The sequence below is a fragment of the Hydra vulgaris genome, chromosome 01 (genome assembly GCF_038396675.1).
Source record: "Hydra vulgaris chromosome 01, alternate assembly HydraT2T_AEP".
Taxonomy (NCBI): domain Eukaryota; kingdom Metazoa; phylum Cnidaria; class Hydrozoa; order Anthoathecata; family Hydridae; genus Hydra; species Hydra vulgaris.
Window position 1 is genome coordinate 35,458,937 of NC_088920.1, and position 26,192 is coordinate 35,485,128.

General features: G+C 26.5%; 1 protein-coding gene across 3 annotated transcripts in view; it reads right to left on the reverse strand.

Annotated features, from left to right (window-relative positions):
- LOC100199290 (immunoglobulin superfamily member 10) overlaps positions 1 to 26,192 on the reverse strand; it is a 111,721-nt gene that overhangs the window by 34,284 nt on the left and 51,245 nt on the right. For 2 of the 3 annotated variants that reach the window (XM_065788003.1, XM_065788006.1), the window contains 3 exons: positions 20,461 to 20,751; positions 11,659 to 11,964; positions 10,913 to 11,206 (listed from right to left, as the gene is read on the reverse strand). In XM_065788003.1, the coding sequence (XP_065644075.1) occupies positions 10,913 to 11,206; positions 11,659 to 11,964; positions 20,461 to 20,751 (891 nt within the window). The remainder of the gene's footprint in view (positions 1 to 10,912; positions 11,207 to 11,658; positions 11,965 to 20,460; positions 20,752 to 26,192) is intronic. The other variant, XM_065788005.1, reaches the window with a different exon arrangement.

Here is a 26,192-nt window from a genome sequence, read left to right on the forward strand (position 1 = left end):
AGGAATTATTTATTATAAAATTTTTATAATATATGTAATATATATTCATATAATATGTATATTTTATTATATAATTGTATTAATAAATTAAAGAAATACCATAATAATTTAATATTGTGAAATATAATTATATAACTATTATAATAAATTTATTATTCAAAATTACAATGCAACTAAAATGACTATAAAAAATAAATATATAATATTTATTTATTAAATTACATTTATAAATTAAAACTAAAATTGATAAAATATATAAAACTCTGGCTTTCAAATATTTTGTAATGTTCAATTATGTTAGTTATATTGAATATTTTCTTAATTTTCACAAAGTATTATTTTTTTGTCATAATTAAAGTCGAGTCCTTAAGAAAAATTCTTAAATTTTTTGTGATAAAAATAATAAAAATGCTTACATCTTGTAAGTGCTTACACCACTAGCTGAGTTGATCTATTAACAAACTCAAAATTATTTACCTGCACATTGGTAACATTACCTGCACTGGGACAGTGGGCTAATGATGGAAATAGACAAAAAATGTTGCGATAGAGCAGAGCAACAATGAGATCAAAAGAAATGATCGAAAGAAAATTTTATAGGACTCATCAGTGGACTGGAACTGTCTACTTTGCAAAACAGATTCTAATGGACAAACATTGAGAGGTTGTGAAATATTTTTGATTGATTCAAAAAGAAATATGGATATTGTAGGGACAACTAGAAAATGAAGATGTTATCATTCCAACTAAAACTAGAGATTTTACCACAGCAAAAACAGCACAACTTAGTGAAGAAAAAAGGGTTATTGTAAAAACAAAAGAATACACTAAACTGCAATTAGATTAGAAGAGTTGCAATTCTTGTGAGAAATGAGGGACAGCTACAATAAGGTCACAAAGTCTTTTTTTCTGAGGAATGATTTCTTACATTAAAAGATATGTACAAAGATAGAATGTTAATATTCTATTCTCAAATCAGTGTAATATTTTGTATTGCTTCTTCTCAATCTAAAATTAATATTAACAGATTTCAAGAGTAATGTTATAATGCTACACTTAACATTTTTACAAATATGTCATGAGCATAAATTAACCACACTCTAACTTGAATCCTTTATCACTCAGTTGAAATAATTGTTTTTAATGATAATTATGGCTTTGGCAATTTATCTGAGGAAGGTCTATAAGCAAAAAACAAAAATATAAAAAACTATTTAAAGATTCTCTTATAGGACAAAGTCTTTACAGCTTACAGATTTGATTAGTCATTTTTAGAGAGATCTGATCCAGGTGTCACAAACCAAATTATTCATTCCCATGCTCCAAAGTAATGCTAAGATTGTGGTTCAAATAAGCACAAAACCAGGTCTCATGAGCAGTTCTCACAAGCAGATCTTATGAGCATATATTTTCAAGACCAGAGAGATATTTGGATTTGTTCGAAAATATGGTTTATGGTTTGAAAACCATATTTATGATTAGATAAAGAAACTATTTTTATATTTTACTGTTTTCACTTCAAATATATTCTGCAATATCAAATCTTTTCAAACCATTCTAAATAATTTCATCATATCAACATTATTTAAAATCCAAATACATATTTTTGAGTACTAAACGTCTCATCAATAAACATTAGGAAACAAACCTAATGTCACCAATTTTTATTAACAGCTCTACCTAAAATGTCATTCTGAACATTTTAGGTAGAGCTGTTAATAAAAATTGGAGAGTTCTCTTTTCTAAAAACAGAAAAAAAACAACAAAAAACATAGTCAAATCTACATAAATTTTTTGTTATAAAACAGGAATTATGGAAAATCAAAAGATATAAAAAGGTGTTTTTTCCTAATTCAAAAAAAAAAACAACAGTCAAATGTCACATTTGTACATTATGTAAATTGCGTACTTAAATTTATTACTTATAAAATATGGATTTTATACTTATCAAACAAAGATAAATAAACTAGAGAAATAAAGAACTTGAAAAAAAAAAATTTTTTAGAAACTCAAGAAACAAAAAAATTGTGTTTATATTGGCAATACAAAACTCAAGCATATTATCAATTGTTAGTATTTGATTTTCCAATGGTCTTTGTAAACATGCTCTTGCTGTTGTTCTCATAACGGTACCACCTTTACCATCACAAGGGGATTTCCCATTGCTGGTAGCAAAAAATATCCATTCAGCAGCCATCTGGAAATTTTTTTTATGGTGGCATAGATTTATAAAGTTTTTATAGTTTTTATAATGAAATTTCGTTAAAATAAATAACAAATGGCTGTAATGTACATTGTTGTTTATTCCAATGGTAACTTTGTACTTCATACTGTATCAATAACTGATAGTTCTCAGCAAAATCTGCCAGCATAAAACATTCATTGTAACCTAAACTATTTTTAAGCTCTTTTAAAACAAGTTTGGAATTTAGCAATATATAAATGCAAATTTGATAATATGAGAAATAACTAATTCTTTATATTCTAATAAGGTCTGAGTAATATATATATATATATATATATATATATATATATATATATATATATATATATATATATATATATATATATATATATATATATATATATATATATATATATATATATATATATATATAATATACTCTAACTGTCTTAGTAATTGATTGTGATTTATTTCCCATTAATTAAATTGAACTTCTTCATCAATCTCACTTATCTAAAAATGTCATTAAGCTATCAAAACCTGGACATTTGGAACATCTATGAACCATGCATTCATTTTTATTTATATCACATACTAATTTAGACATAGAATATAAAACATTCCATTGGATAGCATTTACAAGCAATGTTGAGTTTTGATGATATATACAAACACATAGCCAGTGTGTACCACTAGGGCACACATTAATACACCATTTTGGACACAGACTACAAAATTTTGTAAATCCTTTTAAAAATTTTAAAATTAGGGCATTTACTTTTAAAATCATTATAAAGTTAGTGAAGGTTGCATAGCAGTAATCTTTTTTGTTGAGGAAGACCACTTTTAACCTTAACACAATCTTTTTTACCAGGCATAATTCTGAAATATTCACCTTGTTGACAAAAATCTCGAACCAAAGATGAAAGAAAGTATTTTTAGGTAAGTTAGTTAAGTAAAGTAAGTTAGGTACTTTTTAGCCTATTTCTTTACCAGGTTAGCAAGTATCCCACTTTGTCTTTTAAGTCACCTAGCACGTCGTATAAGATGTTCAGAAACTTCAAAGTATTCTGCAGCACATTTTCGAGACCAAGATTCAGGTGTAAGAGTTAACATTTAAATTTTACTTTTTAATGGTTCAACTTGAAGTTTCTCTTTCATTAAAACTATCGATTGATCAAGATCATTTGCTTTTTTTATCAGTAGGATGACTGAAAAAATTTGACACTAAACCAAATTTATCTATATTCACTAAATATACTTGCAATACCGTCTTCCTTTTTTCTATATGCTTTAGCTAATTTTTTTATTTTGCTATTATAACTCACTGATGTTTTGCAACTTCATGTACTTTAATTGGTGAGACTTCAATTGATGATAACCAATTATTAAACTGTTGTTTATTACAAGATTTACCAACAATAAATTCTACATCAACATCAATTTCAAACTCTATTTCATTATCAAAAACTTCATTGTAATTTGACAGGTATTGATACTTTTTGACTTAAGGTTACATGCCATTTCAAAATATATGGTTGTTTGACCTTAAATAAAATCATGATTAATAAACATTATGCTCTGCTTTACATAATTAGATAATAAGCTAACTAAATTTTTTATAGATTATTTTTATTTATATATTAACCTTCTCTTTGTGACTTCTTATAACATTGCAACACATCATTTTTTGATAACAATTTGTTTTTATCTGATAGTATGATATAATCTTTTTATAGATTACAAAAATTTTTTAAACCTTGTTTTTGTACAAAAAATATTTTGTGACATCCATTATCTAAAGCTTTTCCAAATCCACAAGGTTCCATTTTATTAATATACTATATTTGCTATTAATATTACCTATTATTAGTTATACCTATAAAAAATACAAGACAAATTAGTGAGATTCATAAATTAGTTGTTAACAAAGCAATTTTTTTTTGTGTGTGTGTTTTTAAAATATCAGCAAAAGCATCTAATTACATTTATATTTATTTTAACAATTTAAAACTTAATTGTTCAGTAAGAATATTGTTAAATTATGTCATGCAAAAAAACTACTTTCCAATTTTTTTTTATGAGGCTACCTTAGCCATTCAAAAAGATTTCTAAAAAGAAAAATTGCATTTTTAAATTTTAACTCGCCCCCACAGCCAAGAAAACAAAACCAGCACATCAATAATAGCTAAAGGGACAATTTGATATGGTTTGAACTGTTTTAGTTACATTACTGTCAACTTAACACTTATTTCTTTTGATTTTCCATAATTCCTTTTCCATAATTTCCATATTTTCCTTATATTTAAGTATGTTTTTTTTTCTTCTGTTTTTAGAAAAGACCACTCTCCAATTTTCAATAATAATAAAAGAGCTTAGAAAAACCTGGAAAAAGAGCTACATCGGGATTTTTGTAATTAAATTTGCCCCAGTAAATTTGTGAGTTTAAATTTTAGATGTTAATAATATGTAAGTGTACAAATTTTAGCTTTCTACTACATCCAGGCAGAAAAAATGACCAAAACCATTTTTTAAAATTACAAATTTTTGTAAAGTTAAAACCGGTTGGAATTAGATGATGAAATTTATAGGATGTTTAAAATTGGTGTAAAAACCAGCAAAATCTATGAAAAAATAAGATATTTTCATGTGGAGTTGCCCTTTGACTTTTTTAAATTAAACCCTAAATTATTATTCATATTGTTAATTATATTTTATGGCATTTGCAGCCCTCGTAATAAGAAAAATATATATACTATAGCTAATTCATAGCTCGGGATGCAATTTCCTTATATCTTTTTTGCATTCTTGATCTAAAAATGTTTTCAGAAAAAGAATGAAAAAAAAGAAGATGCTATGCAAAACCCTCAGTCAATGCACCAGCACTCCTTTGCGGCAGCAGGCTATAAGATAGCTGATGTATGTACTGAAACCTTCGCAACTTCCTGTTTTTGTAAGACGTCATTAGTGTGCGTGTAATGCTGCATTTACATATATATCTCTCTCTCTCTTCATTTTAGGTCAGCATCAGGTCAGCACATAATTTTGGAACAGGGTTTAAAAAATGGATAAATGTGCAAATGTTTTTCATAAAATTTACAGAAAAACAAATGGCTGTTTGTATTTAGAATTTAAATACATTCTACCGTTCTTATTTTGGTTATTTTATTAATAATTTATTTTTATAATTAGAATTATAATTAGAATTATTTTATTTAGAACTTAAATCTTACAATCTTTTTCTGTTTTTAAACTAAATTATTTTAAATTATATTTTTATTTTGCAGTTTGTTTTTTTTAATTATTTTATTAAGAATTTAAATGTTTTTTATTTTTACTTTTTTATTATTATTTTGAATTATATTTAAAATTCTGAGGTTTTTTAAAAATAAAAAATAAAATTAAGTTTTAAAATTCTGAGGTTGGCAAAAAACTGCCAACCTCAGACACTGTCAGGTCAGCAGTTAGGTTGACATTGCCGAATACCAACCCTAATTCCAAGGGCAGGATTTGCTTTTTCAGAATCTATAAGAATAAGAAGAACTGTCAAAAAACAATTTTAAAAAAGTCTATAAATTTAAAACAAATTTAAATTTTTTTCATATTTTACATAAAAATTATTCCATAGTTAATTTATTTTTTAATTCATTTACATCACTAAGAATATATACAACTTATTTTTTCTTTTTTTTAATTTTATTTAGGTGTCCCAAGAATTCCTTACAGTCTTATCATGGAGCACCACAGATGAGCATTTAATTGAAAATTTACGCCTCCTTCCAAACCGATGTCACAAAACTTGCCCAGAGGTGGAGTTTAAACCATGGATCCTAAATTTCTGAGGCAAGTGCGCTACCACTGCGCCACGGCTGCTTTGTTTTATATATTTACTAATATATAAAAATTATTGTTGCTGTTGTTTACAAATAACAATTTATTTTCCTAGTGTTATTAAGTATAATAACAATTAGTAAATTCCATGGCTCAGACAAAAAAAAGTAAAAATTCAGAAAAAACTTTAATTATAGGGTAAAAATATATGAAATCATCCAGACCATGACACCCTTACGTCTCAGAATTTGTTTATTTTTACACCACTTGCAGTCCATATCAAAAAAATAATAACTGTGAAAATTTTAGTTAAAAATACCAATGGGTTCCAGAGATATCGTCACTTGAAATAATGCTGACACAGCATTTTAGTGATTTTCTGAAGTGACTACAAAGCAATTTTGACATACAGTATCTTCATAATGGCTTGGAGAAGTTTTCTAAAATTTGGTACTCTAATAGATTTTAACTTGAGAAATCCAAAAATAGCACTCTTAAGACTCGATTATCTCAAGAAATGCCTCATTTATCCAATTTTGTTCAAAATTATTGACTTGTAAATTAGTGATTTTTGGAGGTAAAATGAAGACTGTGGCCCAAAATCCCGAGTAAAAAGTTTAATTGTATATCATTATTTCATCTTAGGTCTACTGAAAAAAATTATATTCATCAATTGTCTCTCTAATACGTGATCAAAATTTGCATTTAAAAATGGTGTCTTTTTAGAAAAATTTAAATTTTGTAACAAAAGCAATTAAAATATTTTTTAAATCATTTATTTGAATAAAACATCAAATAGTGTCATTTATTGACTAGTTTAGGACATTTATAATCATGGGCCAAGGGAGATACCCTCCCCTCCCACAGGAGGCCCCTACGCCCCTCCCCCAATCTCACTAGATTTTTTTTTTTTTTTTTTGCTTAAAATGAATAAATAATGCAAAAACATACAATTTAATTTTAATTTTGAAAAAAAAATTTTATTTCATTATTTCAAATTGGTGACTTAAAACCTCCTTTTATATAAAAAACAAACATAAGTTTTGTTTTGTTCTTTTTAAAGGTATTTACTTGTTTGTATTTTCTTAAAGAATTACTTTTAATTTTATAGTTTTTATATTATTTTGTTAGGTAATAAATAATAAAAATAATTAATATGGAGAAATGTGACATTGGAAAAAATCTTAACATTCATTGCCACAAAACTGGATTTTCAAGAAAACAAGGTTTTGTTCAATTTAAAGATCTTCCTTGTGAAAAACAAGAAGAAATAATATGGCAAGCAAATTTAAAGGAAAAATATAGTTCAATAAGAATTATATGTTGTTATCATGAGCAATTCTATGGAAAATATTTTGAGAGAAAAATTACAAAGTGTTGCAATCCTTTTGGAACACACAAGGAAAGTAAAAAAATTGCTATAAAAGGTAATCTTACCTTATTTACAACAGAATTGATATGGAAATTAAAAGAAAACAATTTATTATTTATAAAATGTTTGATAATTTCAGTTATTTTAACCACGTAAAACTAAATTTGTTTTTTAGATAATATAAAGATTTCCATAGACATGGCAAACTATTTGCAAAAAAATAATGTTTATGTAACCCCAGGTTGGAAATTCTGCAGTAAATGTTACAAAAAAGCAATAGAAACTGATGAAGATTTAAATTCACAGGAGGAATGGGAATCCAAAAGTGAGAAAAAAATTAAGTTAGATACCACTATAGAATTGCTTGGAATTTCACCAGTCAAACTAAAAAGTCTTTCAAAACACAGCAAATTGCCTGTAGCAAAACAAAAGTTTGAGAACACTATTGACAGAGTTGCAAAAATGGTCTCATTAGCATATAATATTAAAGAAACTTTTTTAACAACAGAAATAAAAAGCCCCATTTTAAACAACAACATTAACAATGACCATGATCTAGACATTTTAATGTATGAAATAAAAAATAAAATTTCAGAGACTGACTCTTATTGCCATAAGGTACAAATGTTAACACTCGCACCAAAATCATGGACACGTAAAAAGATATCAAGCTACTTTGAAGTGTCTGAGTATCTTGTTCGAACAGCAAGAAAAGTTAAAAATGAGAATGGAATTCTATCATTACCTGGAAAAAAAACTGGAAACCCACTTTCACCAGAAACAGTTAATTTAGTGATTAACTTTTATCAAAGTGATAAATTTTCAAGAATGATGCCAGGAAAAAAAGATTATGTAAGTATTAAGAAAAACCAACATGTTCAAAAAAGATTATTGCTACTCAATCTTAATGAATTACATGTTGCATTTAAAAAAGACTACCCTAACGTCAAAGTCAGTTTGTCAAAATTTTGTACTCTTAAACCTAAATGGTGTATTACAACTAATGCGTCAGGTACTCACAATGTATGTGTTTGCATACATCACCAAAATACAAAATTGCTCATTGATGCCATTAGGTGGAATAAAAGTTATAAAGATTTCATGGCATTGATTGTTTGCTCTCTTGAAAATGCAGAATGTATGCTGCATCGATGTAACCAATGCCCTGGTATTGAAGTGTTAAAAAGTTTTTTAGTGCAGGAGTTTATGGACCATGAGCATGAAGAAGATGTAGTATTTAAATCGGTACTCTGCAATGGCAGAGTACCGATCGTACAACACTACTTTCACAGTCATTGCCACTAGATGAATTTAATGATTTATTATGTGACAGCATTGACAACCTTACCACTCATTCATATATTGCAAAAACACAAAGTAGATACTTAAAAAACTGTAAAGAAAATCTTAACCAAAACGAATGCTTAATTTTAGGAGATTTTGCTGAAAACTATCAATATGTTGTTCAGGATGAGGTTCAAAGTTATCACTGGAGCAAAAGTCAATGCTCACTTTATACAATTGTACTTTATTTTATAGAGAACAAACTTCTCAAACATAAATCTTTTTGTTACCTTTTAGAAGATGTTGATCATGACACAGGATTTATTTACAAGACTCAGGAAGATATAACTAGATATATCAAAGAAAATCTACCTGATGTATCAAGTGTGAAATACTTTTCCGATGGTTGTGCAGCACAATTTAAAAATTTTAAAAATTTTATTAATCTTTGTCATCACAGTAAAGACTTTGATTTAAATGCTGAATGGGTATTTTTTGCTACCAGTCATGGTAAATCCCCCTGTGATGGTATTGGTGGGACTGTTAAAAGAGTAGTATGTCAAGAAAGTCTAAAACAAATAACTACTGGGCAGATTTTAGATGTTAATTTAATGTACTCCTTTTGTAAAGCCAAGATAAATGGAATTTATTTTAAGTTATTTTCAAAAGAAGAAATTGATCAAACACGAGCACAATTAGAAAAAAGATATTTAGGTGGAAGAACAGTTCCTGCCACAAGGATGTATCATCATTTTATTCCAATTGCTCCTAACACTATAAGTTATAAAAAAATAAGTACTGATGCATGCACTGAAATATTTGATATCATTCCAAAAAGCAAACATTATGTAGATATTTCATTAAATATTAAAAAAATGGATTATATTGCATGTTTTTATGATGGATTTTGGTGGGTAGGGATTGCTGAAGATGAGCTTGATATAAAAGTCAGATTCATGCATCCACATGGACCAGGTAAAAACTTCTTTTGGCCAATGAGAACTGATGAGTGTTGGGTGCTCAATTCTGAAGTTATATGCCTAATTTCTACACCGCGAACAATATCAGGTCGTATATACAACATATCTGATTTAGATTTGAAGAATATAAACTGTTGGTTACAAAAAAAAAGTTAATTATGTTTAAAATAATTTTGTTTTTATTTTATTTACCTATTTTGCATTTAAAATGTCTTTTATTTTTTTCAAATTCTTGAATTGTAGGCTGAGAAGGAGGGGTGGGGGTTTAAATAAATCACAAATCACTCCCATCTTATTATGTCAATGACTATATTAGTCTAAAACTACATAAAAATATTGATTGTCAAAATATTTTAAAAACGTTTTAATATCTTTGGTTTTAAAATTTATGACTTAAAATCGTAAAAAGATCTTTGAAATAAGAGGTAAGTATTTATCGATTTGAAGTAACGCAAATAAACTGTTTCTCAAACTTAAACTGAAAAAATGTATTTTAACAATCAACTATTATTTATTCATTTTATGTAAAAATAAAAAATAAAAAAAAATCTAGGGAGATGGAGGGCGGCGTGGGGGCCTCCCGTGGAAGGGGAGGGCGTCTTCCTTGGCCCATGACTATAAATATCCTAAACTAGTCAATAAATAACACTATTTGATGTTTTATTCAAATAAATGATTTAAAAAATATTTTAATTGCTTTTGTTACAAAATTTAAATTTTTCTAAAAAGACAAATTTTGATCATGTATTAGAGAGACAATTGATGAATCTAATTTTTTTCAGTAGACCTAAGATGAAATAATGATATACAATTAAACTTTTTACTCGGGATTTTGGGCCACAGTCTTTATTTTACCTCCAAAAATCACTAATTTACAAGTCAATAATTTTGAACAAAATTGGACAAATAAGGCATTTCTTGAGATAATCGAGTCTTGAGGGTGCTTTTTTTGGATTCCTCAAGTTAAAATCTATTAGAGTACCAAATTTTAGGAAACTTCCCCAAGCCATTATGAAGATACTGTATGTCAAAATTGCTTTGTAGTCACTTCAGAAAATCACTAAAATGCTGTGTCAGCATTATTTCAAGTGACGATATCTCTGGAACCCATTGGTATTTTTAACTAAAATTTTCGCAGTTATTATTTTTTTGATATGGACTGCAAGTGGTGTAAAAATAAACAAATTCTGAGACGTAAGGGTGTTGAAAATTATTTTTTTTGGATGATTTCATATATTTTTACCCTATAGCTTAACTTACAGATAACATTTAGAGTTGTATCTGTTGTTATATTTCCATCACTGTTATTAGCAACACAGGTGTAATTACCATAGTCATCAAGCCTACTGTTATTAATTGTCAACAATATTTCTACAATAGTATTATCCTGTGTTTCAACTAAGACTTTTGGAGAAGAGATTGTTGTACGATTGTTATTTAAAGTTACCCAGTTCACTGAGGGCTTTGGATAAGCTTGTGCAGTACAATTTAAAGTAATTGAGTCACCAAGATAAACATTTACTTCTGAAGGTTGAGTCAAAAAAGATAAATTCCCTAAAGTCATAAAGTAAAAACAAACTTCTGAAGAATTATTTATAATAGAATTTTTATAATATATAAATTTTATAATATATCTTTATAATAATAATTTATAAGAATATCTTTAAGAATATATGTATTATTGTAAAATAATTTTAATGTAAATTATAATAATAACACTTATATAAATATTATAATAAAATTATTATACAAAATTAATAAATTAATTACAATATAACTAATACAACTATAAAAAAAATTTTTAAAATATTTATTAAATTATATTTATAAAGTAGTTATCAAATTAGTAAATTATGAAAATGTTTATAATTTTTACAAACTATTTTTATTTTGTTTACGCAAAAATGTGAGATTATAAAAAAAAAGTCATTTAAAAACACGTGCAAAAAAATCTTTTTTGAAGAAAATTCAAATCTTTTGCAATAAAAAATAATAATAAGGCTTACGTCTAGCCACTAGTTGAGTGGATCCATTAACAAAACCAGAAAGATAATTTTGAACTTGGCATATGTATGTATCAAAGTTTGAAATTTTAACGCGATTAATATGAAGAGTGGCTACAGTAACAATGTCATATTTATAGTGCAGAAAATTTTGTGAGGTTTTGTACAAATCATCACTAATCAGGAGTGAATTATTTTTATACCAACTCACGATTGGGCGAGGAAATCCACCAGCCACGCATACAAGCTCAACAGTTTCATCAGTTGCAGCTTGAAATTGTTGAGGTAAATAAGTTATATATGCAGGATCTAAATAAACAAAAAACTATATTATCAACTCAAAAGCTAACAGGCAATGATTGGGTCCAATAAGTATTTCTCAATTGCTTTGCAGCCCTTCAACTTGCGTTTGGGTAAGCTCAAGGGCTACAAGGTATTAAAGAGATGTTTTTACTGCCTGAAGAGAACCTAAAACTTCTCTTTAAAATTTAACATTTAATTTGTATTTTTAATTCATTTTTTTTAATTAACACTTTTTATTTCACTTTTTAATTTGGAGGAACAAGTTAAATGGGGTACTATTACAGGGTGTTAGCCAACCCAATGGCACTGCATATACAGCGAATTCCTAATGGGTTTAAAATTCCCAAAAGAGTTTTTATAAAAAATATTACTAATAAAGATACACGATGGTTTTAAAATTTAAATCTTGATCTCTATAGCTATAAATAAAAAAATTATACTATAAAAAATTTTTATTGCAAGCTTTTTATATCCGATAAATAAAATCTTTGAATGATTCTTAGCTAGAAAACATTCCTTTTTTTTAAAAGAAAAATGGTGATCTCATGTAAAACTATACACTATGGGTAATTTAAAGTAAAATGAGATCTATCATTCTATCAATCCCTTAAAAAATTTTTTTAAATTTTGAAAAAACTTTAAACTAAAGCTCCTGAATTCAAATATTCAAAAAGTGATGATGTTTTGAGACTTCTAAGATGTTCAAATTTTGCCCATGTCCACCATTAAGGGCTTTGTTAACTTAATGTTAACAAAGTCCTTTGTTAACATTAAGTCCCTAATGGTGGACATGGGCACCATGTAATGTGTTCTAATGGAAGAATATGGCTAATTGAAAAAATTGGTACCTGGTCGAGGATGTTGAGGTTTCATTTTGAGAAATTTTGAGGTTGCTGAATTTAAATTTTCTTTATCATGGGTTATCCTTTTGCAAACTCTCAAAACTGCCAAACTGTCATAGATAATACTTTTTTTTAATGAAAGATGTTAGGCCAACTTAAAGCAAAATATTGTTTTAATCTTTTGAAACACAATAAAGACATTCCATTTTAAATTTTCAAAAATTTCTTATTTAGTCTCTTTATTCATTCTTTATTATAGACTTGGTAGCTGCACATTTCCATGAATTATCTATGATAATTTATGCTCTAGTAAAAAAATAAGTATAGGTTTAAAATTTAGAAAAAAAAGTTTTCTTTAAGTTTCTCATTGGATCCCTAAATTATACGACACTTTTTGTACAAAATAAGTAATAAATGTAATAATTTTACCTTGTTATTTTAAAGCTAGTTTACAAATGTATTATAAATGCTTATAAATGCTGATCCTTACTTTATATTTTTTTAGTAAAGCTATACTGTTAAATAGTTTTAATATATGAACTAATTCTGTATATACACATAGTATTTTAAAAGTTACTGTTTACTATAGCTATGCATACAAATTAAAAATTTCGATTTTTTTAAAAAAATTTTTATTATACATGGAACTGCAACTGATTTTTGTGGTTTTAAAAGGCACTACTATAGTCAAAACAAATTTTTAAATAGTATAATAAAATACTATGAATATGTTTAATTTTATAGTTTTGAATTAAATAAACATTTTTTAAGTTTTCTCCACCACCTGGTCCAATGAGCACACATGGAAAGTAAAAAAAGAGGTAATCAAGTTAATCAAGCAATAACTAATAGTTATTTAACAATTACCAAAAATTTCTGTAAACTTTTTCAAAATTTTATTCCCATATTAGTTCTGTTTTATGTCTATTGTTATTAAAAATAGACATAAAACAGAATATGGGAATAAAAAAGAAAATAAATTTACTAAAAGTTTTAATAATTGTTAAATTACTTACAAAAATTTATTATGTTTTTGTCAGGCAATATTTTAGGGAATGTAGCGACTCTGAGCTCTTTTCTGATATGATTCGATCTTGCAATGGCTTGTGAATCTTAACTCCAACAAAACTCAGTTTTTTTACTGCAAACAACTTTGACAAAATTGTTGACATTACTATATTGATAAATGGCAACCCTCTCACCGAGTCCACAACTTCACACCTTCTTAGATTATAATTCACTATTGACATCTCATAGAAACCATATATACAATCCATTGCAAAGTTAGCACTTCATTCTCTATCCTATAAATCCCTGTATGGAATACTGTTGTCATATTTAGGCTGGTTTTTATAATGATGCTCTCTCTTCTTGACAAAGTTAAAAAACGCATTGTAAATTGAGCCACTCTCCGATTGTTGCAAGCATCTCTTTATCTTTTCTACATATACTTTTCTATAACCATCATGATAGCTGCTCAAACAAGCTAGTTTCATATCTAGTTCCATCAACCAAAACTCATTCTGGCTTAACATTCATAATTCAGCAAAGTCATATCCTTTTACTGTATCTGTCTCTTAATGCTCTAAAAATTTTTATTTATCTAGTTTTTTTTCTTGCACATTAATGCTTTGAAACTTTCTCATATCTTTGTGTTTTCCTGACTTATACAACATTCAATTTTTCAAGCCTTCTGTCAACCATTTCTTGCTCTTTAACACTATTCTATGTTTTCTAGTAACTCTCAACTTAATAGTGGTTGCTTGCAGTCTTTTTATTAGTTTTTAAAAAATGTTACAAAAAAGAAACAGAAACTGATAAAGATTTCAGTTCACAGAAGAAGAGACAATCACAAAGTGAGTCAAATTATAATTTAGATACATCTATAGAGTTGCAAAAATGGCTTTGTTAGCATACAATACTAAAAAATCGTGATAGAAATAAACTGCACCATTTAAACAACATAAACAATGTATGTGAATGCATATATTACCAATATATAAAAATTTTTAAAGCAATTAGGTGGAATATAAATATTGTATGGCTTAAATTGTTTAATTTCCTGAAAATTATTTCACCAAAATTTAAATACTTTAAACTCTTTTATTTAATAATTTAATATAATTTGTTGCTCTCAATTTTAAAGGCTTTTTTCTTCCAAGCAATTTTAACCTATTTATCAAAAATAAATTTATCAATATATAAAAAATTTATTCATGCTTTATTTTATACTACAATAGAAAAATATACATAGATATATATTTAAACAATTTTATATATTTTATATATATAAAGGTGTAAGATGTTTTAATTTTAATAGAATATGCTAAAAGGAGTAATTTTAATATAAGTGAAGTCATTACAGTGCAAAAAAAATTTTGTTTGTTAGTAAAACTGCAATGTTTTACAAGCCTTCTCAGGAGACGTGTGAGGTCACATACCTTATTTGACAACGGATATAATATTTTGTTTTGACAACATGGCCACAGCTCCTTGCATGTTTTAAGTCAGCAATTAAAAATAAACAAACTATAAACTGGAAAGAAAAATAAAATTAAAAAAAAATACAAAATTAAAACAAAGAAATAAAAACCTTCATGAATGATAAAATGAATAAAAAATAAACCAGAAAAAAATAAAAGCATAAAATAATATGTTTTTATTCTAATTTAAAAGTGTATCACTACAAAGAAATTAGAAAAAATGGATGTTTTAAAGTTATTTAATCCAAGCCTAATTACTTCAAAAATTATTAATTTTAAAATTTTAAACTTTGATATTTTCTAATGTCTACAAAGCAAATAAATAAAAATAAAAAAATTATCTGTTAGTTAAACCCTCATCTAATGCTGATATATCAGTTCCACCCCATACATAATACAAGCAATCAACCTTAGCGCTACATTAATGTGGCGGTACCAAAAAATTTATTAGATTTAAACTATTAATTATAATGCTTCTAAATTAAACTAATTAAGTTTGAAATATTAATTGAGATAATGCCAAATTAAAAAGTATATTAGTTTTATGCTTTTATTTTCTCTGGTTTATCCTTTATTCATTTTATCATTTGTTGAGTTCTTTTCTTCTTTCAATTTATGATTAAATATAAAATTATAATAAATTAATTATAATTAATAAATTAAATTAATTAATTTTAATTATAATTAATCATAATTAAATATAAAATTATGATTAAATATAAAAACACACAAATTATCAATATATTAAAAAAACTGTGGCCAAATAATCAACAACAAAAAAAAATAACCATGGTCATATAAGCGTAGACTAACATAATTTAATGTAGTTCATGCAACTTCCTGGTTGCAAGATATTACAGTTATTACATAATTATAACAATTCCAAACTTCCTGTGAAAGAAATTTTCTATAATTTGAAACTTTTTATGTTTAGACATTCTTTCTGATGAACCTACTGATGGTGAAACATAATGTTGAAGACAACAAAAATTAGATAAGTGTTTTTACTAATTTATTATTCTCTGTTCTTTAAGAACATTGAGCACTCTGTTTGTAGAATACACTAACATAAAGTATATATTAAGCTCCAGGTTTATACCTGTTGAGCACTCTTAATTGTATTTTATATAAAATAAACATGGAAACTAGCAATTTTAATTATTCCCTAAAAAATATCCCAATCCCAGACAAAAGTTATATTATTTCTTAAATTGAAAAAATAGAACACTTTATTATAAGAATTTGTTGGAAAGACCATTTTTTCTTAGAATCTGAAAACAAAAAAAATCCTATAATTGAAAATAACCAAAAAGAAAATTTTGGATTCAAAACAAAAAACGCCCCACCATTTATTCCTAACCTAGAAAACTTTGAAAAAGAATTATTACACTTGATTAAAACAATAAAATTTCGAAATATTAACAATGATTTCCAAAAGGAACTCAAATTAGATATTAATATAAAATCAAACCATAAAATGAAAATTTTATTTTTGCTAATGAAACAAGCAACATATACATTGCCCCAGATAATCACTGTAAACTACTGTACTAACTACTGTGATAAACAAACTACTGTGATAAACAAACTACTGTGATAAACAAACTACTGTGATAAACAAACTACTGTGATAAACAAACTGCTGTGATAATCACTGTAAACTACTGTACTAACTACTGTGATAAACAAACTACTGTGATAAACAAACTGCTGTGATAAACAAACTACTATGATAAACAAACTGCTGTGATAAACAAACTACTGTGATAATCACTGTAAACTACTGTACAAACTGCTGTGATAAACAAACTACTGTGATAAACAAACTACTGTGATAAACAAACAGCGCGATAATATTTCCAATAACTAGCACAAGCCTCGAAAAACTTTTAATTTAGAAAATTCAAATAATTTAGAAGGCCAAAACATTGCTAAAACAATTAATTTAGATGCTAGAATAAACTCCCTTGTAGGCTACTAGTACCTTCAAAAAGTGAACTAGGGCAAGTTAGTAAAATTAAATTATACGAAATAAATAATATTATTTAGAAAAAATTAAATTTGCAACAGTGGAAAAACACCACTGATGTTATAAATTGGTTTTCTAAAATTAGTAATAAAAATGAATGCACATTTATACAATTTGATATTAATGATTTTTACCCCTCAATTACAGCAGAAATTTTAGATAAAACAATAGAATTTGGAAAAATCCACACTGAAATTACAGACGAGACTATTTGTCTAATTAAACATTGCAGAAAAACTTTACTCTATTTTAATAAGGAGACATGGAAGAAAAAAACTATGCACAAATGCTTTGATGTAACAATGGGAAGTTACGATGGAGTAGAAATTTGCGAATTTGTAGGCTTATTTCAAATTTGTAGGCTATATTTCAATTATTCAAGTATTTGTAGGCTATATTTCAAATTCCCTAGCTAAAATAGTTCATTTTAATCAATTAGGTTTGTACCACGATGATGGCTTAATAATAATGCAAAAAAAATCATGGCCTCAACTTGACAAAGTCAGAAAAAAAATTATATAGAAATTTTCAAAAACATTAGCTTCCAAATTGAAATAAACATCAATTTAAAAATTGTGAATTTTTTCGATGTCACATTTAACCTCTCGGAAAATTCTTATAGCCTTATAAAAAATCTAATGATGAATTATTGTATTTTAATATAAATTCGAATCATCCCCGTCAAACCTTAAAAACAAATTCCTATTTCAATTAACAATAGACTAAATCAAAACTCTTCTAATGAAAATATTTTTAACTCTTCCAAATGCGTGTATGAAGATGCTCTTAAAAAAAACGGATTTAAAAATTTCAAGCTAAAATTTGATACAAAAATTGCAAAAAAGTGAAATAGAAATAGAAATATAATTTGGTTCAACCCTCCGTACAGCAAAAGTGTTTCAACAAATATTGGAAAAGCGTTTTTAAAATTAGTTGACAAACATTTCCCTTCCTCTAATAAATTACACAAAATTTTTAACAGAAACACTATTAAGGTAAGCTATAGCTGTACAAAAAATATTGAAAAAATTATAAAAGGTCATAATTTTGTTTTGATTAATAAAAATGAATTTCTCAAAGAAAAAAACACTGAAAATTGTAACTGCAAGCAAAAACTTGACTGCCCTATGAGTGGCAAATGCTTATCAAAAAATGTTATTTACAAATGCATTGTTTCCTCACCAAACAACCCTGATAAACAATATATTGGCTTAACCGAGAGCAAATGGAAAAAACGTTATGCCAACCACAAACAATCTTTGAAAGATAAAAAATACTCATAAGAGACTATGCTGTCTAAATATATTTGGCAACTAAAAGAAAAAAAATATTAATTTTAAATTAAACTGGTCTATCCTAAAAACTATAAGAAAAATTTGAAATTATTACTCATTTAGATCAAGAAAATTTACTGAATAAAAAATCAGAATTAATTTCTAAATGCAGACATGAAAATAAGTTCCTTTAAAAAAATTATAAAAACAAATGACCAGTCCAAATTTATCCTAATTCTAAAGATATCCAAATTTATCCTAATTCCTTTCATGATTCCTTTAATTATCTAATGTAGTTGATGCAACTTAACTTGTTATAATTAATTATGTAATAAACAGTTATTACATAACTAAATATATATTAATAACAATTCCCAACTTCCTGTGAAATAATTTTTCTATAATTTGAAATTTTTTATGTTTAGACATTCTTCCTGATAAACCTACTGAAAATAACATAATAATTTTAAGTAACTATTTTATAACATTGCATAGTAACAAGTGATTTATATTACCCTTATTGCTTAAAAATGTAATAATAATAGAATTTAAATAAAAATTTAAAATTAATGTGAAATGTAGAATGTGAGAATGCCTCAAAACATTCGCTTTACTTTAAAATTCAAATATAAAAAAAATACACTAGCTATTAAATAATGCTATATAACTAAAAACAAATGTTATAAAGAAGGGGTTTGAGCTTGAAAAAGAATTCACTTCTGCTCCAGTATAAGGCTTTCAGTGGCTGGTGAACTTTAACTCAGATAAAACTCAACTTTTTTTTGATAATCATTATCACAACAATCTAGATCTTCCTTTTATGAACAGTTATGTTGATGAGTTGATCTACCCTTGATGAGTCATCTACCCTTTGTCTTAACTCTTACTTCCAATCTTTCTTGGAAACCATATATCAAATTCATTGCAAAACTAGCATCTGCTTAAGGTTGCAATGGATCTGAATCTCTTTATCATATTCACAACTTTTTTACTCAGGATTCTATTCTTTATCTATATAAATCTCAAATCCATACTTGTATAGAATACTGTTATCATATCTGGAGCGGATCTTCAAATGATGTCCTTTCTCTTTTAGACAAGATAAAAAAAGGAATTGTAAACATAGTTGGATCTGCACTTGCAGCCAACCTTCAACCATTATCACATCACTGTTATGCTGCTTCATTTTTTCTTTTCTATAAATACTATAACGCGCTGCTCTAAAAAGCTATCTACTAAAATTCATTTTCATATTACTCTAATTTCAATTAAGCCTCATCTTTTCACTGTGACTGTTCCTAAGTACTCCAAAAATTTTTATTCTTTTAGTTTTTTTCTCAAACATAGTTCTTTGGAATTCGCTTCCTTCTTCTTGTTTTCTTGATTTGCAATTCAATTTGATTTTCAAATTTGCAATTTTTTAAGTTGTTAGTTAATCATTATGTTATTTTATAAACTTCATCTTTTTTTCTCCAATAACTTCCAACTCTAATAGTGGTTGCATACAGCCTTGTTGAAAGTATAGATGTTAAAAAAAAAGAAAGTACTCTAACCACTGAGCTGCTTTATTTAACCAATATTTAACCACTATTGTTTAACCAATAAGTTTTGAAATAAAATTCAATAAAAAAAAAGTTTTTTGAACCTCAATTATCAAAAAAATGCTATTTGAAATACTTTAAAGATAGAAGTTTTCATCTTTTTTGCAACTAAAATCTCCGTTCTTTTACATTCTATGTAAAAAAATCAGGTAGATTTTTAAAATAGGTCACCAATTATTGGATTTGTATAATTATTAAATATATCACCAGTGATCAGCAGACATTTTCTTTTTATAAAATGATATAAAACTAAAAAACAACAATAAAACTTACAATTAATGATAAGCTCAAGTGACTGATTACTCTTTGCATATTTTATTGAAGCAGAACACGTATATAAACCTGCATCAAAAACTGAAACATTTTTTATGACAAGCCTATACTCTGTATTTAAACTATTTTTTTGTGTTTTTTCCATTGAATAACGGTTATTAGAATTTATCAGTGTGTCGTTCACAAACCATGTAACACTTGCTTGTGGTTTACTTGTTATAGTACAAGAAATATAAGCTACTTCATTTACAATAGCAGTTATGTTGTTGACATTAATAAATCTTGGTTCCACTAAAACATAAACATTCATTATAATAAAAATAATATAACAATAAATATATTTATATCAATAACAAACCATTTTATGTATATATACAGTGTTCGAAGTGAGACGGGATGCAGCAGGATGCCATCCTTTTTATAAAGTATAAACCATGCAGCCACCTTTTTATAAATCTCTATATATAACAATAACAACTCTATATATAACAATGATTAGGCGTGGTAATTTAAATTTACCGAATATCATCCTGAATATCATTCCACTTCAAGCACTGTATATAACTGTTATATATATATATATATATATATATATATATATATATATATATATATATATATATATATATATATGTATATATATACACATATATATATACACACATATAAATATATACATATACATATATACATACACATACATATATATATATATATATATATATATATATATATATATATATATATATATATATATATATACATATATATATATATATACATATATATATATATATATATATATATATATATATACATATATATATATATATATACATATAATATATGTATATATATATATATATATATATATATATATATATATATATATATATGTATATATATATTATATATATACATATATATATATATATATATATATATATATATATATATATATATATATATATATATATATATATATATATATACATATACGTATATATATATATACACACACACACATATATACACAAATATATATATATATATATATATATATATATATATATATATATATATATATATATATATATATAAATATATATATATATATACAGTAAACTCCCGGTTATTCAAACCTCCAAGAGGAATAAGAATTTACTTGGAATAACCGAAAGTTCGAATAACAAAAAATCCTCTTTAAAGTGACCAATTTCAAGTTACTATTATATTTTAACAGTAGTAGAAAGTAAAAAAGAAGAAAAACTTTGAAAATAAAGAAATAAAATGTTTACAATTTTTCAAAAAAATCGTCCATTTTTGATTGCTTTTTTGCCTCTAAAGAATGTTTATCAAACATCTTTGATACTAGGTTTAGATAGGTCTAGATTTAGGATTGTCGGATTCTGATGCCGTTATTTTCAAAAAGAGACCAACATTCAATTAACTCTATGCACGTGCAACCTCTGATAATTTTGGCTTAACGGGAGGCAAATCTTCAAATTTTTGGTCTATCTCCTCATCTACCTCAGCACAGTCGTTGATTAAAATGGAATCCAGAATTTCTCGATCTGTGATAGCGATTGCTTCACTTGTACAAATATCAAAATCTATGTTTACATAATCTTCAACAGCAAAATCTTTCTCTACTAAGCCATGATTGATTAAGCTCTTTTTCTTTATCCTCCAACCAATATTATTGTTGTTGTTGACTTCAATGTTCATCACACTGAATGGCTTGGCTCTTGTGCCAGTGACTCTACAAGCATTAAGGCCGAAAACTTTTGCCTTTCTCAATCTCTAACTCAAATAGTCAACTTTCTGACTAATTCTAAATCATTTACCTTCTCTACTCAACTTATGTCTTGTTTCTGATCCTAGTCAGTGCTCAGTTTCTTCACATTTTTGACAGACAGATTTGAGATTAATACAAAGAAAGAATGAAATCCTGAGTAAGAAAGTGGCAAGCACGATAAAGAGATACAACCTTAGCAGATGCTAATTTTGAAATTGATTTGATATATAGTTTCCAAGAAAGATTGGAACAAAGAGTTAATCCTAGAAGATTAACCTTCATCTCATGACTCATTGAGTACCTTACTGTTTGTGAATATAGAAATATCAAGATTATTGTGATAACAATTTGCTGAAAAAAAAAAGATTTTAATCAGAGCTAAAGTTTACCACCACCCCATGCTGTAACTAAAACTGAGATCCTATTCAAGCTCAAATGCCCCCTCCAAGCAATCAGAGTGTTGGCTTCTTATCAAGACAAGAATAAATAGTAGTATCATCAGCGAACAATGCCACCTTGATGTGAGAATTACAGGAGGATCGTTAATGTAAATCAAAAAGAGTATAGATCTAAAGATAGAACCTTGAGGAACCCCTGAAGTTACAGGATATGAAGAAGAGCGCTGTCCATCAAGGCCATTTTTTATACTACAATTGGTAAAAAAGGATTCAATAATCTTAAAGATGTTGCCTGATAAACTGTGAGAAGAAAACTTATGGAGAAGACCAGCATGCCAAAATTTATCAAAGAAATTTGGAGAGCGATAGCCTTGACCTCGCCACCTCTATCTAATGCACAATAAAACCTATCAGTTATTAATGTTAGCAAATCAGCTGTGGAACAAGTAAATCAAAATCCATATTGATGATCAGAAAAAAATATATTAGATTCAAGATGAGACATTAAGTGTTTGTAAATTAAAGACTAAAAAACTTTTCTTAAAATAGGAAGAAGAATAATGGAATGGTAGTTAGATTATTCAGATCGCTCTCCAGAATTTTTGAAAATAGTGATGACAAATGCAGCTTTCCAGCAGGCTGGAATACAAGACTCTGATAAGCACTTTTGATAATTTTAAATAATTTTGAAAGTATAGACAATAACTCAGGAGAACACTTCCACAAGTCTATAACAGGTATGTTGTTTGGACCACAAGCTGTAGATAATTCTAAGCAGGAAATCACTTTAGAATCAAAAGCTGGAGAAATGTTTAGGCAATCGATTAACCTGTTTGTCGGCTATATATAAGGTAGAGCGACTAGTGGAATCCAGAGATGATATTGATTAGAAGTTCTTAGCAAACAATTCAGCTTTTAGGAGAGATGAATAAATCTGAACCATGCAAAAGAGGTGGAATAACAGATTTACTCTTGTTTTAGATACTGTTAAAGATTCTCCAGAAGTCATGAGAGTCTAATTTTTGAGATAAAAGACAAGATTTCGAACCTGAGAATAGCGGGCTTTTGCATTAAACAAAATCTTTTTACAATGGTTTCTAGCATTAGTAAACAGACATCTTTTTTCTGGAGAATTGTTTGGCTGATAGATATGAAAGTAATAGTTACAATTGGAAATTGCAGCAGCACAACGAAAGGAAATCCATGGAGAAGAGTGAGGCTTGACTTGGAATCGTCTAGAGGAAATAAAAGATTCCATGATAGCCTGATTCAAAAAGTTATGTAAGAAGCACATTTGCCAGCAGGAAGACGAAAGAATTCTACCCAAGGGTCATCACAAAGAAAATCATGGAAAGAGTCCCAGCCAGCTTTAAGATAGTTGTAAGAGGTACAATGATAAAGGGATTCTGATGATGAACAAAAATGAGATAATAGTTTTAGAGAGATTAAATTGTGATCAGAAGTACCTTAGGGTGAATGTTGAGAAAATAAGTAGTGACTAGGATCAGAAGCAAGACATAAGTCATTTAGAAAAGATAAATGATTCGGGTTGTCTGGAAAGCGAATTGGAAAGTTGAATATTTGATTTAGAGATTAAGAAAGACAAAAGTTGTAGGCCTTAATGCCTGCAGAGTCACTGACACTTAAGCCAAGCCATTCAGTATGATAAGCATTTAAGTCACCAACAACAACGATATTGGCTGAAGGATAAAGAGAAAGGGCGTGGTCAATTTGATCAGAAATAACATCGAGAAGAGTGCAGTCTTGAGATGAAGGAGAGCTAGGAGAGCATTTGTAAGTATTTTTCCATATAGCCTTTTAATACAGCTTTTTCCAGTTAATCTAATCTAATTTCTTATTATTTCTAAAATCTTATCTAATCCTTAATATTAAAACTATTTGCTTTTTCATTTTATTTTCATTTGTCATTTTTATTTGCTTTACAACAGCTTATTTGATTGAGCTATAATATAGCCTGTTTTGTAGGTTATAATAATAATAAAAAAGGAAAAAATACACAATAAAGTACTGATAATAGTTGTAGTAATAAAGATAACAAAATTAATAGTATATTTTATTAATAAGATTGGTAGACAACAGAATGCTTACCATACTTCTGAGTTTTATAAGATGGTACATTTAGCTTTCCATTATATATATTTCTAGTATAATATGAATGTATTAGCTTAATATAATTCTAGTATAGCTATGAATGTACTCATCAATTACTGATCAGTTTCAATGATCCTATTTCAACTATCTTAACTTTGCCTTGAAGCAACAAAAATCAGCCTTTTAAAAAAAATAGCTATTGGCCTATTGAAGCTGAAAGTATGTGCACTTACATATTTCGAGGTAAGGAATCCATTAAAACAACTTAAAACATAACACCTGAAATTAAAACCTTTATCATATATTACTGATGCAATCTTAATTACAAAAATGTCAATGTAGGTTGATTTTTATTTTAATCGCCATCCTAAATAGTTTAGTTAGAATTACAAAGAATTGGAGAGTGTTTTTTTTTTAAAACGGAAGAAAAAAAGAAACATGGTCAAGTCTACTTAAATTTATTACATAAAAAACAGGATTTATGAAAAATTTAAGTAAAAACAAAACTTGACAGTAATGACACTGAAATAGTTTTGCCATATCAAATTGTTTCTTTAGTAGTTGCTGTTTTGATAGTTTTATAAAATAATCTTAATGGAGGCAATTAAAAATAAAGTTAAATAATAAAAAATACAGATGTAAAGTTTTTAGAAGTTGTCTTGAATAACTTAGTTAAAGTTATCACAAGGAATTGGTCTTTTCTAAAACAGATATATAAAACATTGTCAAATTTATTACTTATAAAACATGAACATGATGTCCAATAAACTAGAAGTCAAATCAAGAACTTGGAAATCGAACAAAACAATATTAATACAATATTATTCAAACAAAAATCATGTAAAAATCAAAAGATTTTTAATCTTTAAAAAATAAAATTTATTACATAATTAAATATATTATTTGTTATATTAATATAATCATTCACTTCAATATTATATATTTGATATATATATATATATACATATATGTATATATATGTACATATATGTATATATATACATATATATATATATACATATATACATATATATATATATATATATATATATATATATATATATATATATATATATATATATATATATATATATATACATATATGTATATATATATATGTATATATATACACATATATATACATATATATATATATATATATATATATATATATATATATATATATATATATATATATATATATATATACACACATACATTACTTGTCAAAAGTTTTTGTTCACTTACTGCCTTCTCCATTTGAAGTTTAATGGCAGCGCACGAAAAAGTCCTAGACAGATGGTCATTATTAAGCTGATGTGAGTGATTTTTAAAATTCTTTTTTTTAAGGGCACCAAAGGGTTATAACTTTGCTCCTGTCTTATCTACAACTATTTTCATGACAATTTAACATCTAAAGGAGC